At 37.1% G+C, this 15,108-nt stretch overlaps 1 protein-coding gene across 7 annotated transcripts in view; it reads right to left on the minus strand.

Annotated features, from left to right (window-relative positions):
- Window positions 1–5,762: 5,762 nt before the first annotated feature.
- Window positions 5,763–15,108, minus strand: part of LOC102690463 (arf-GAP with Rho-GAP domain, ANK repeat and PH domain-containing protein 1) — an 80,274-nt gene continuing 70,928 nt past the window's right edge. For 6 of the 7 annotated variants that reach the window (XM_069190117.1, XM_015341576.2, XM_069190118.1 and 3 more), the window contains 4 exons: window positions 12,915–12,978; window positions 12,083–12,238; window positions 8,900–8,937; window positions 5,763–8,345 (listed from right to left, as the gene is read on the minus strand). In XM_069190117.1, the coding sequence (XP_069046218.1) occupies window positions 8,920–8,937; window positions 12,083–12,238; window positions 12,915–12,978 (238 nt within the window). In that variant the 3' untranslated portion in view covers window positions 5,763–8,345; window positions 8,900–8,919. The remainder of the gene's footprint in view (window positions 8,346–8,899; window positions 8,938–12,082; window positions 12,239–12,914; window positions 12,979–15,108) is intronic. The other variant, XM_015341577.2, reaches the window with a different exon arrangement.

Consider the following 15,108-nt stretch of genomic DNA (forward strand, 5'->3'; position numbering starts at 1 on the left):
TGAAATTAGTGCTTGATGCAAGCATTCTTTAAAGAACATGCATGGAAATCCAATATCTCTTTCATCATTTGGAAATTGAAAGCCTCTGCTACAACCAAAAAAATCAGAACATCTCAGAGAAAGCATATACAGAACACTCCTACCAGCTTCCCTATACAGTATACTGGTCATAATACAAAACTGATTCCTGAAAATGTCTGTTTAGTACATGCTGCCTCTCAGGAGTAGAACACAAATTGGAACCACAACAGCCACAAGCACACAGTCACTTTCAGCAACCTCTAAACTCCTCACAACTTTGTACAAAGTCTGAATTCTAATTACCAATTTACAGTTTCCCCATTCTATAAAATAAACACATGGAAACTGAATAGCATACAGTATATGCATGTACAGTAAGACACTAGTGCCAAACGACTACCTTCAATAGCAACAGGATCATCGACTAAGCCTTTGTTTATGTAAACCATTTATAGTAACATGCTTTTGAACCACTTTATCCACCACTGAAGTACAGAATCCACCAGGGAGATCATGGCAGCTGTTATATACCAGAAATCCCATGACACATGAGATCAGGTGAATAATGCTTTAGTTTAAATACAGCCTGCACAGAATTTGTCTGTATTAATTTAAAGTCACCTTAAAACATTTTAGACTACCGACATTGAGTTACCATTGCAAAGAATAATATACAGTAACACACATTAAGTTGTGTATATTCCCATACCACAAGCAAAAATCAATTCTCAAATAAAATCTCCAGTGTAAAACAATAAACAAAAACAACAGCTTGCCAAAAGTGTACTGTAAATAAATGTTCATTATTCAAAGACTTCGAACTAAGCTTTTGAATAAGTTTCAAACAAACAGCGCTAGCAATGCATCTTTAAGAAGAACAAATCTTACCATTTTTAAAACCCCAAAATTGCGCTTTTGTGCTGGCTCTTCTATGGATTGTATACTGTCATTGTTAACCTCCCTCTGTTCTTAACAAAACTCATTCAATTCTCTGCTGGGGAACCTTCCATCCAGTTTTACAGACCAAACTCCCACCTAGTATCTGGAGTATCAGATTTCCTATCACACTACATGCTCAGGTGTAATCAACTATCTGATCAACCCTTGCAGCAGGTGCTCATTAAGCATTCAATTGGAAAGACTGCAAGAGAACACCACTCTTTTCATACAAATTAGAACACAAACCACCAATATCTAACCTCTGAAAACATTTGGAACAGTTTTCAAGAACACTGCGACACACTCTACAAACAATAGTACTGTAGTTCTTAGGTTTATCTTAAGTTCATCTTATGTTCTTGTATTCTGACTTCTCAATGGTCATATGTTGGCTATGGCTCCTTTAAAGCCATGCTTTTTAGAAAACGCAACACTGAGAATTGAACTTGGAGAGCAAACTAGATATCTATGAAACTCTCCAAGATGTCATTAGTTGAAGATCTAAGCATTACTGATATAGGGAGAGGACAATCTAGATGAACCATTAAGAAGGGTGGACAGATCTGGTCCATAAGAACTTGGATGCCTGGTTTACATTATGTTGGATTCAGATACATGGCTGAGCTAATTATCTCCATAACTGCTGAACTGTAGTAGGCCTTTGACTCTGAAACCCCAAAAAATCCTCTCTAAAACTAAAACAAAAATAATCTCTGTCGCATTGTAATTGAGATTGTGCTACAGTATGTGCAAACTCTACTGTAGAAATTCCTACTACAATACTTCATAATCATTGCTCCTAATATCCTACTAGCTTTTCCAAGAGGGTACATGCATTGCTTAACATGCAGATGAATTTGCAAAACAATCCTTGCAATTTATGAAGACTTTCTCAGTCAGAACTGGTTGCCATGGGAACACTTTAAAGGTTCAGAGACATTAAAACCATAATTGGAGCTTGGCAGGGAAGGTGGTCTCCTTAAAATGTCTACCCCATACTTCACCACATTAAATGTTAATGGATGTGAAGGTCAAATTAAATATAAGAAATCCTGGAAAAATGAATGTCTTATATATAGGACCTGCAAACACAATGTGTTCCAAGGAGTCCTTGAATTTGACAACTTACAGTGAATGAAAACAATTAATAAAGAATATACAATGACAAGATCTTGGTTGCATTAACTTTAAAGAGTTCTTTCCCTCAAGAACTGGCGGAGCTGACATTTTTTCCCCAAAAATTAATGACTTAATTGGTTTAATTATTGGCTTTTTCCTCTCTCAGTGTGAAGCAGTTGATAATAAAATCCATGGGCCCAAATGACTCAAGTACTGGGGGAGGATAAAGCAGTTCTTAGGCGCTGCATGTTATTTCTGTCATAGGACCTAAGGCCTGATATATGCAATTGTTATTTCCAATTTAATTTTTTGGATAATATCTATAGGACTCCTAGGATCATGACTCCAACCAACCTGCCAACCATGAATTCCAAAACTATGATCACTTTCTGACAGGTGAATTGTCTTGACTCAGTGGAAAGTCCCCATTAAGTACCAAGTCACAATTTCCAAGCGAAAGTCAGAGTATTCATTTTAATTTAGGCTTGATTGCACAAAACAAGCTCCTCTTCAGCCTGATGTCCTATGACGCACGTTAACATTTCACTTTTGAGACAAAAGTCACGCCATTACAGGATGCTGAAATGCATTCACTTCACTGGCTGTTTCATCCTTGGAGGCTGACAGCAAGCCTGAGCCCAACCAGGTAGGCGCAGAATGTCAGGCTTGATCAAAACCCAGACAAGATGTAAACCCATCGCAAGACACATGCTACAAGGCACGCTTGGGTAATAATTTAGAGATGTCAATAAACCTGGACACGTCTTTACAGAGCAGAATGAAAACCCGAGCACCTGGAGGAAACATGTGGGAGAACATGCAAACTCAACACAGATTGTGCTCCAGTCCAGACTCACACCCAGGAACCAAGAATCAATAACTGTTACATTACCATGCTGTCCCTAATTTGTCAAAGAATTGTATGAATAACGCCAACAAAAAAAGATTCTAAACATTTTGCATAAAACATATGCTGTGGTTAACCATATAATTGGCTGCTTCCCAGAGCGACTTTTCAAACATTGCAATTAATATCATTCTTTTTAGAACTCTTTTTTTGCTGACCAAAATTCATAGTGTACTTATAAAGATTTGAATTATATTTTTGTTGTTTTGTGTGTCCAGTGAAAATGAAACAACCAGCGAACACACCGCTAGCCTTTTGGGGAAAAATGTAACGGATATAAAATACCTCCCCAAAAAAATTATTCAGAGAACCATCCTAAGATCATTTGCTTTTTAACTAGCTTTCCTTTTCCAGTTTCATTTTCACGCAGCTTCCATTCACAGTCACCTCTCACGCAGACATGGTGTCAAGCTTTCTCTGGCAGCACCGAGTCTTCACCAGAAAGAATGAACCTTTGTCTTCTGTCTCTGCACAATGTGATGCTTTGGAGGTAAAACTAAATCCTCAGAGCCGGCAACTTTTTCAGTCCTTATACACTTTATAAGCTAGCTATATTTGTACTTATGATTGCAGAACCAGGACACAAAGGGTATATCATCTGCTATTAGCCAATTGTTTATCATGTCTCCTCCTTGAGCCTAGAATGACCCTGAAGTGTCAGTATTGCTTTCTGTGTGGTAGAGAGAAGATAACAGAACAGCTGCATCCAACTGTGACTCAGTCTTCCAGCCGCCTGCATCTTACAAAACTCTGGTGAGTCTGAGTCATGCAAAACACACTGTCACTTTGGGGAAAAGCCGACTTCATGGGACCCATGAGAACCAGGCAGATAAGTCTGTTCTTAGGATCTTAAAATCATCATTATGAGGAAAAAACATACCATATACAGTATGTATTTTACCACCTTCTGTTTCAAGAAACAAAGCCTCTTACTGAATATTTTTTGGATTTTCTTATTGCATCAAAATGAAACCATTTTTTTTTTTGCTCAAGTTATGATGCACAACTAAGCCGTGTGACATTCAAAGTTTCCAGGACTTGGATGTACAGTACCAGTAACTTTGAGTTTTTGCTCCACAAAACTAATTAAATGGAACTTGGAGGACGCTTGTTTTCATTTGTGGGCCAGCCCAGATTAAATATGAAACCTGTGACCAACCTGCCAAAATGAAAACTTGATGGTGACCTTTCATAGCATGGACACAAACATCTGACAGCTGGCTCAAGCATGGGTTTTTTTAATCTTGGCCATTACCTGCATTTACTTTGAGTCAGATTTAAAAAAAAACTTGTGAACATTTTACACCAAAAAAAAATCATTCTTGCAGAATCCAAATCAAACAACTATTTAGTTCTCCCATACAATAAATGCAATTCAACTGAACGTACATGAAGGACATTATTACCTTGCTGTCAGGTGAGTCTTCCTTCATTGGTTTCAGTTGATCAAATCTCCCAAGGCTCTTACCATTTTTTCCCCATGACTGTGAAGAGTTGGTAATTGCATATCAGCAGCAAGACACTCCCAAGGAACTTCCAAGCCCTGTATCTATGCATAGATTGTTCCATTCCTCGGTACTATGAAGCTCCACTCTACCCGTTGCTGCAAAATACAGTTTTCACTTCCAAACATACCTGTTTCACCACTGCATATCAAATGGACAGGCCTTCTTCAGTGGCTGAAGAAAATGTGGTTGATTTTATTGAGTAATTAGGTTTAGAGTTTTCAGGTAAACCGATTTCCTTTTTGCAAGGCCTGAGTAGATCATCTATAATCAGTTCTATATAGAGTATTTGTGCATCTACAGTAATGTCAATCTGTAGCATTGGTTCTTTTCAGCATACCAACAAAATAGGCAATAGTTTCCAATGTTAAACTCAATCTAACACACCACTGTGCCTCACGGCTAAACAGACAAGCACTGGCTTGAGTGCACATTGTGATATCCTGTCATTTATGATGAAGAGAAGCTAAGCATACATGCACCATAACAGATGTTCAAGAGAAATGATTTTTTCCCCTCTATTTTTTAGAAATCCACAGTTGAAATGTGTTCAATTAAAGACAGGAGGGGAAAAGAGAGACATGTTCCAAGACTCAAAGAATGGGTGATGGATTCAAATAATGCTTCATTTCAGATTTTGAGAATTGAAGGAAAAAAATTAAAGGGCAATTTTATTGCATTTAATTCTAATGACCAAATGAAGCAATTTTAATCTGAATAGATGACCTGATTTATCCTTGAGCAAATGATCACTGCAGCAGTAACACGGCTGTCAGGAATTACACAGGCAACCTGCTGATTATTTAATTACAACTATCAGGACATTCTATAGGACAGTTACCAAAGGTTTCTTATTTAACCTCCACTAAACACTTACAGTAAGATGGAAAACAAGGTAGACACGTAAATCTACAGTACACGCTATCCTCTTCTTTGCTCTTGTAATTCTAAAATAGTTTTGCAGGCCCCCATGGCATCAAAATAATTAACATATTATGCTTGTTTTGTTTATTTTGATGCTGTTAAAAAAAAGAGGGAAAAGCAATTAAAATCTAGAAAAGTAAAATAAAATAAGTACAAGGATCAAGGTAAATTAAGAGTGCATCCAATACAGTTAAATCTAAATTGCTGACTCGTAAGTAGATATTTACAATATAGAAACCATCTTATCTTTAAACAATCAGAAAACAATATTTCAGAAGCTCCTGTCATATGTACACCACTCCACATTCTAGATATCAATCATAGTTCAAGAAATCCCACAAACTAAGCAGATTACAGTAATGGTTTATTGCTTAATTAGAAGGTGATCCATTGAAACCATGCATTTGCACTTTAAGTTGAGTCACCTTCAATTTCTACAGTAGCTTCCCAGTTATTGCTACATTTTTTACAAATGATAAAAAGGTACACTCTAAAATTAATATGCAAACACTTTATACAAATCAACATTGAATGAATGAATTTCATAAACATTCACAAGATGACAGGAAGAGCAAAGCACATACATGTAAACTGCAACATACTGTACAAACAGAGAAAGAAGAAAGTCACAAGGTGTAATGAAGACTGCCACAAGTGCTGAACTGTACTTTCCAGACAGCACAACCTTACATGAATAAGAATTACTATACAAGAGAACCCATCAATAGAACAACGTGCTAAGAATTCATGTAACAACTTCTATAACTCTAAAACGTCTCTGCTTTCTTATGTGAAGGAAAGGCTTTATGTGTCCTGTGATGGCGTACCTCTTTCCCCATTTCGGATGAAAAAGCACACACATTTTCAGAGGCGTATAATCAAGAGTAAGCAAAACACAGAGACGGCTTCGTCTTGTGTCAATGGATATCTCAGGGCTTTCACGACAGTAGCTGGGAAAAAGCAGGAGAGAATTTTACCCAACCATCTGCAAAGGATGTAGTGTTGCAAGGTACAGTATGTGGCTTTCTGTTATGGGAAGAACAGAGGTTCCTGATGTCCATCATGTGCAGAGTGATGTTTTTTTCTAGTGTTTCTGAAACCTTTGATGTATGTAAATAGACATTAATACAAGACAATGGGATTCTGTGGGATTCTACCAGTGGATTTTCTTTCAATCTTCAGATTTCCTAAATGTCTGAGAGAAGAACAAACTCACGACAGCCTTCTGAATTCCAGCACTCTGTGATTTACTAAGAGTGTTTATAGCAATTTCTATAATGAAGATATGAAATGAAGGCTCACTCTTTAATACAAAACAGGGAATATTCACTGGGGTTATTTGTGTTCTCATATTCTGTTTTATACTACAAAATACAATGCCACCTTTCAGCCCATTAAGCTAAAGAGAAATCAATGTCTGTATTTTTCTGAAACGCAAAGTATCCAAGTTGCTTAATTTGCAAAGCCAAGGCACTTAATGATTTAAGTTTAATTACAAAAGAAAAAATGAAATGACTGTATAAAAAGTAAGATTTTCTTTGTATTACCAAACCCCCCCCCCAGGAGATACTGACCTTTTATACTATGTATACTTTGGAAACAATACTATTTGTCTCTGAATTTCTTCCTCAGCTTCCCCTAATATTGTTCTTGCAATCTTATAAAATTTTTATTTCCCTACCAAATCCAAGCTAGTTTATTACAACAACTTTTACGGTTGACAATTGGGTTCTAGCAGGTCTATCAAACTTTGTGTTTGGACTTGGGAGAGATTGACAGAAAAGTCTGCTCTAGATCATTTTATACAAAGACTTTTTTTAAAGAAGTGAATTTCTCTACTGTCATTTGCCTCCACAATTACATAAGAAATGTGGAGACTAAAATGCTGCCATACAAATAAATTAAACAAAAAAACATTTTAAGAACATTCAATTAAGTTGCCAAGACATACCTTCTTATTAACCTTTCAAAAACAAAGCTAAAGAAAGCAAAGCTTGGAAGGCTTCCTTTTGTTAAACTGATATTTTAAAAGTTTAATAGTTTAAAAATTAGTTACTGGTGCATAGCATTAACTCTTCTACAGAGCAAACCAGAAGTGTTTATTTTAATGAAATGAAATTAAAGATTTAAAATGTGTAAATATTAATCATTTTGCCAAAGACCTCAGACATACAGTATATCCCTCAGTCAAATGACACCTATCAATCTGGAACGTCAATGAGTTGATCCAATAGAGAAGCATGCTTTCTCTTTTATAGTCTTTTGAGGATAAACACACATAAGCCAAAGTTATTATTCTCAGTATTTTTTTTGTCCAGAGTGTACAATGATGATGATTAACAGAACAAGAACAACAAACTTTTGATGCATTCAGTCACAGGTTTTCATTTTTTCAAGACGTCTGAAGAACCATCACGTCTCCACTGGATTCAGTTATTTATTGAACACAGAGGTTCCAATACACAATGGAAAAATGGGTAGGGATAGACTTGATTGCACTTTTTTGTTCACCTTAGCCCCTCTTTGAAAGGCACAGTGCCTATCATACCAGTCTTTACCAGAGCTTTTTAACACTGAAACAGCTTGGGAGAGGAGGCTGTGGTTATGTGCCTTCAGGCATGCCTAGTCCCCGGCTTCACCAAGTGTAGACGTGCAACTTTCAAAATCTGTGGGAAATTTACCCAGAAGGGATGATAAGAAAAGAGGCAGAGTGTGTTGTGTCTGAATAAATCACTGCCAACTGGCCTTTCACTTGAGCATGGAAGTATATAAGCCCTTCTGAGGCCTCCTTGATTTTTTTACAGTCCGTATGGTCAGAGAACACAGTAAAGTCTTTGTGCAAAAAATTGTTTTAGATTCCATCTTCCATCTCTGCCAGAAGACCTCTTAAACAGTCATCCTCCTGCTTGTCCTGTGCTGGCTGCTTCTTACTGTGCTCAGAAACATTACAAAATATAGATTTATTAAAACTAACATCAGAGAGTATATGTACAGGTAAGCATGAAATAGTGGACATGTCAGAGAAAATTACTTTCTTTTATAAGTGTTACTGTTAACTTACTTCAATGAGCATTTAAACAGTATTATTTTAAACACCAAAAACTAATTAAAACATGCCTTTTGGAAAAACAGCATAAGGTGAAACACTACACAGTCAACTGCACCATCAAAACAAATTTAGAAACTATATTGCAAGAGTCATTAAAAACACACAACCAAAGTTATTCTTTTCAGTATACTTGTTTCTTGTGTTTTTAAATGATGCTCAGTATTAATTACAAAGTTGTAATAAGCTAGGAAAACTACTATTTTAACACAGCAATAATAATAAAACAGAATATGTCATATTTCTAATTCTACTAATTGGTTTTGATACTGAACAAACCATTTAAAAAACACCTATAGAATACATTATGAACGTTGTGTCCAGTTCTGTAAATTCTCTTTTCCTGTCAAAAAATATTTCCACTTTTGAATCACTTACCTGAATGTTAAGCTGAACTTTCATACATTTCGGAAGAGCTGCAAGGCAAAACGAGAATTAAGGAGTGCACAGCACAATATGAAGTCCTCATCTCGACAGTTCAAAACACTACCTTTAGGCACCGATTTTAACTAGGGGGCAGCACTGAGCAGTGGATGGGGCTCTGAACTTGTTCCTGGAGGGTTGTGGACACAAGACAGCAATGGGTCTGACGTATTGTTGAGCCAGACAGATCTAGGTCTGCATAACTGCTGCTAATGGCCACCAGCACTGCCAATGGTTCAATCTGTAATTGACTAGTATCTCACATGGACCTGCTCTTTATACTCTCAAATGCCCTCTCATACTCAAAGGCACCTATAAAAATAGGATCATACCGTTAGAATAAATATTTTCAACAATTCACAACTAAATTCCTTTAAAAAACAAATCTTTAGCAAAATAAAAATGTTTAAATATAACTTATGCACTTTCAGCCACAATATTTGAAGAACCTTTTCTTTAAGCTAATTAAATTGGATACTTCTGATTTACATTGCATGCAATGGTATTTCCATAACTGCCGATTTTCATGGTACTTTTTAGACTTTAAAACACTCTGAAATGGACTTAAAAGGATGTTAACTAGAAGCCATAGTTTTATACATCTAAGAGCTAGCATACACTTTCAGAAAATAATAATCTCCTTTGTGATTTAATCTAGGCAGGAATATGATGAGAGTAGACAGCAAAAGGTAAATTAATTCCAGCAGTAGTATGAGTAGTATTACTGTTTAGTGTGAATGCAATTTCTGTTCTGTTTAGAGATTTTTTTTAACCTATGTCCTTATCATTGCAATATGGTACATTCTTTATTACATAAAACATAAAAATACATTTCTAACAATAGATCATTTGAACAGTTTTTATCACTGTCTACAACAGGAACAAAATAAATGTAGCAGAGTAAATACCTATCTTTTTAAATTCATTGAATATAAAATAGAATTTTATATTTAACATCTTTATAATGGACAGGTTACATCTTAGAAAGAACATCACATACGGTTCACACAAGTAAAAAGGGGGCAATTCAGAGATGACAATTATTCTAAACAGCGCATCTTTGAAGTAGGAGAGAAATCAAGAGCACCTGGCGAAAACCCACAAAGCTACAGGGAACAAATGGAAAATCCACACAGAAGATGCCAAAGGCCACCAAACCCAGCACCCAGGACCCAAGAGCTGTAAGGCAGCAGTTCAAGCCTCCATGTAATGCTTGAAAAATGCCTAAGGTCTACAATCACAAGAGCAACATTAGAGAAGACATATAGGTTTTTGACTATTAAAATGTTTTTTTTTTCTTCATTCTGGAAAGAAGTGGAATAAAATATGGTTTCTAAGTACTGTATACTTTTTTCTGCATAAAATGTTGAATAAACCAATTCATTCCTGAGTCACTTATTTTTCAACTTTTAACATTTTGCTTTGCTCATCAAAAGATCTTGTTTACATTGTCTATTTTAAACATGCATGAATACAAGCAAAGGCACATGAACTCATAAATGCATTGTGTGTACATTCATACAGGTAGTGGACAAAAACATGGAAAAACCTCGGTGTGGAACATCGTGTTTATTGAAAGCAAGGGCCTCTCACACATGTGGCTCACGCGTCAATCAGGCAAATAATATGGTAACACGTTTAAGGACGTACAAAAATGCTGGACAGGCCAGGTTGCCTGATCTATTATCATAGATGGTATACAGTATGTGCAAGAGCAGGCCTCAGTGACTTTGAAAAGGTGTGATTGTTGGGGCATATTCACAAACTCTTCAATCCTCAAGACAGCTCAACTCGCTGATGTTTCACAATTAATAGTGAATAAGGTGATGGAAATCAGAGGAAAAGACATCACCTGCAAATGTCAACTGTGGTGGAAGGGAGTACTCCAAGATTGTGATATCTCTGCATTCATCTGAAGCACAATGCAAAACAGATGAGGAACTGTAGAGTAATCAAAATCTGAGAAAAATTATTTACGGTCTACTGAGAGCTCCTCAGATAGGATACCATAGTCAGGTTGCTGTGCACAAACCACCAATTACACTGGCAATGCACTGTATGTCCAGTGGAGCATAGCAACAGACAATGGACAACCAGAGGTAGAGAAAAGTGGTATAGGCAGATGATTAATCCTTCACCATGTTCACGTCAAATGGACAAGTTCACGGTTGTCTCCAACCAAAAGAATTCTACTGCCCTGAATGCTTGGTGCCAACAGTGAAGACGTCTGTTGGTTCTGTAATGGTGAGGGATGCATTTTCCTGGCATAGTTCCAGTATACGTATTCCCTTAGAAGACAAAGTCTGTGTTATTTATTTATGGTACTGAGTGATCGTTTTGAAACATTTCTACCCTGTTGGCAAAAGTATCTTACAGGATGACAGTCCACCCATCCACGGAGCACATGTACAGTAGTTGCCCAGTGGTTTGATGAGCACGACACCGAAGTTATCCCTAAGTCATGGCCTTCTCCATCACCGGATCTAAACCAACCTGTCAAGCATTAATGAGGTATTCTGGGACTATGCCTGAGACAGCGTTTTCCACCTCCTTCAGCGAGTCGACTGACTTTCCAGTGGAAGAATGGTGCCGCACCTACCTTAGAATTCCAAATGCTGGCAGGCTCTATGCTATGTATACCGTATGTATACAGCAAGCCTTATTGACTGCACATGGTCATCCAATGCCTTATTAAGTAACTTTTCATCTGTGATTCCATTTTCTTGTCCACTACCTGTACATATACAGTATATATTATATACTGTATACTGCATATACATTACATACTGTATAATTAAGCAGTCATGAATGTATAACTGAGATTTATGACACTCTTCAATGCTCCACAAATAAAGCCTTACAGTATATATCAGATATAGATGCAGCTTAGAACAACAGCTCAATGAGAGACAGACCCCAGGAATATGGATTCCTGTGCAAGGTACAGTAGTGTGTGCCATAATGGAAAAGTACACCCACAATTAAAAGGCCCAATGAACAGCAAGAATCACTTCTCCAATTTTTCAAGAGAGAGGCCTACTTTCTTGTTCAATTGATCAGTCAACTGTCCCATCACAAGACAGACCAAGTGACCAATTGATGGACGGATCGACAGGTTGATCGTTTGATTGGACTCACAGCAAGCGGATCAGCAGTAAAAGCAGCCACGCTGTTTCTCATCTCGTTTTCGCTGCCCCTCAGCGGGATTAAAGATCTATTACCCAACCTGGTATCAAGCTGCACACGAGATGCTCGCATCTTCACAGATTCTGAAGGCCACATGTTGCCATCATTCTGTAGGCAGAGAAAGACGATCAGGAACACTTTATAATTACTCTGTGCAAGCTTTACTTCACTTTACTTGACAGGTCCCCCCTATCACTGTGGAAATGGCAGTAAAAGAGCATTAATATTCCAGGAAATCCCAAAAGCTTTGCTATATTACCCATGACACCATTCAGGAAAATAACTCAATTGTTGTATTTCAAGATCCTTATTCCTTCCATCCATTTTCTAACCGCTTTATCCAATACACCGTTGTGGGGGAGCCAGAGTCTCTCCTGGGCAAGCAATGGACACAAGGACACCGGATGGGATGCAAGTCCAGTTCAGGGGACACACAGACAAACATGCACACACTCACACCAGGGCCAATTTTCCAAGAATCCAAAAAACCTACCTGTACGTCTTTGACCTGTGGGAGGAAAACGGAGTGCCGAGAGGAAACCCATGCAAACACGGGGAGAACATACAAACTCCATTCGGATAGCACCCCAGGACTTGAACCCAGGGCCCCAGTGCTGCAATGTTTGGCTTCCTAAATACCCACAATACATTGTCCCTTTCTACTGATTTCCACTAACTTCAAGATGGAAACAAATAGCTTTATGTGAGAATACTTCTTTATATTTCTTTTTGAAATCCATGGTTCATACAAGCAAAATTGCATTCAAAATATAATGTCTCACACCTGTATGCTCATAAAGGTGGCAAACCACTCTCTCATTTCGGTTTGGGTGTCACAGCAAAGATACCTGCACAAGAAAAGGACAAAGATGAGCTATGAAGTAGAGATCTCACTTAATGTTTACTTCACCGCTATGTTTTTTTTTACCTTTGGGTCAACTTTACACACTTAAAACCAAATCATAACAGAGAAAAACATGCTGAAGTTCTCATGCCAACAAAACACAAAAACCGTGAAAGTGTGGTCTATTTTGAGGTCAGGAGTACACATTGGTATGGCAGCCTTAATCGTTTCACAAAACGTGTTGGGAAATGACACAGAAAATCTTCAAACTTGGATGGGATGGCTTTATTACTCCATTCACCTTTACCATGCTTGTATTAGCTGTTAAATATAGAAATTTCTTCTACATGATTGAAGGGTTCCCCCAGAGTTAGAATGTAATCTTTAAATAAAAATTAATTCATCTTTAAATTGGTCAAATAGAATAATCTAGGTGTTCAGGTGTTTCAAAAAGATCTCCAACAAAGATCTACTGAACAGGTTTAATTGCAATCTTGTTTCTTATATCCTGAAATGTTCTTGATCAGGTTAAGAGTCCAGATTGTAATTTATTTTTCCATGGAGAAGAACAGAAAGGATGTTTTTTTTTTAATATATAAAACACTTTAGTGCATATCTAGTTCATATTATGTCACCAGTAGTGTTTAATGCTGGCATTAGGAAACACTGAAGCAGACAGCTTACACAATCACGTGTTTCCAACTAAGAAATATGTTTAATACAGTTACAGTATTGATTTTTCTCTGGGGACATTCGCTATGATCATGCACAATCTTATCTGATGCTCATTATTTCTAAAAATGGCAGAGCCATGTTTCTTCCAGAGAGAAAAATATTACCAATTACATTCCAACTGTCTAGCCAGCAGAAGTGTCCTATTACGTTATATATCCTACGTGACAGGATTTATTTAGTGTGCACTGAGGTAAAGATATGTCAGAAGGATTATATTATACTGAAATCTAATCTATCACGATCTATCATAATGTGCTTTTAAAATCAAGAAAGCCATCTCAGAGCTACTTTAACATAAGATATCTTTGTGATGCAATTTTTATATTTCGATTTGTATCCTTCTAGGTATGAAAAAAGAACTTATTTCGGTTGCATATTCAGGCTGTAATTGGCCATAACTATCCGTTCTTATGAAAAGCACAGATTCTTGCATCATCAACCCCCAAAATTATTAGCATACACATAATGTACAGTGGCAAAAGTTTGAATGTAACAGTTTTGCAAATTTTAGCAACAAATCTCAACATTCTAATCATCTCTATAACTAAAGCAAATCGCAAAAGCAGGTACTGAATGGCAATGAACATTTGGCAACTTAAAACATCATTCTTTCTTACAGATTGAGACAAGGCGGAAAAAGGTAGCTTTCAATGAAGTGTAACAAAAACCAAATGACCAATGGGAAATTCAGCTCCACATCAATAACAACCATGCTTCTACTGTAAAGAGTTACACACAGGTCTTCGGTACAAGAAAAAGATCTATTCTCCCTTCCATTACAGCAATTCGATGGCTCAATCGAATGACTGTCACTGGATATACAGCAGCCTCTTCCTCTTTTCAATCTACAGTGCCCAACAACCATCTCCTTACTCTTATTTGGAATATGTTCTGTTCCTAAAATGGTGGTTTTACCATTCTGAACACATTACAGAAGTCTCTGCCTAAAGTGAGGAACATATTTGTCAGATACCTTGTTTTTCCATCTACGTACCATGTGGGACTGTGATAAAGTATTTTTATTTTGAAAATAGAGAGAGCACCAGCACCGTGTGTAACATTTTGTTCTAGTTATTATATCTTGCTCAGAATCGATGAGTCATTCTGAACCTATTAAGAGGCTTTCAGAGGTCACAACTCTCTGGAGTAATCCCTTTTTTCTGTTACTGTCTTTCTAATCAATCCCATAGTTCCCTAAACAATAAAATGAGACTATGCCAAGTGTGCTGTAGTCTTTGAGGCACTCAGAACATTTCGCTCAGGTCAAAACCTGCAGACTTAGTGTGAGGATGCAGATTTAATGTTATCTACATGTATATCTTTATCTTTTAGCCGTAAGAGTGGGATGCCATTTAAGGAGAAGAGAATAAAAAAGCAGATCTGTTTGTTCAGAGGAAGT

The sequence above is a fragment of the Lepisosteus oculatus genome, chromosome 5 (assembly GCF_040954835.1).
Source record: "Lepisosteus oculatus isolate fLepOcu1 chromosome 5, fLepOcu1.hap2, whole genome shotgun sequence".
Classification (NCBI taxonomy): Eukaryota; Metazoa; Chordata; class Actinopteri; order Semionotiformes; family Lepisosteidae; genus Lepisosteus; species Lepisosteus oculatus.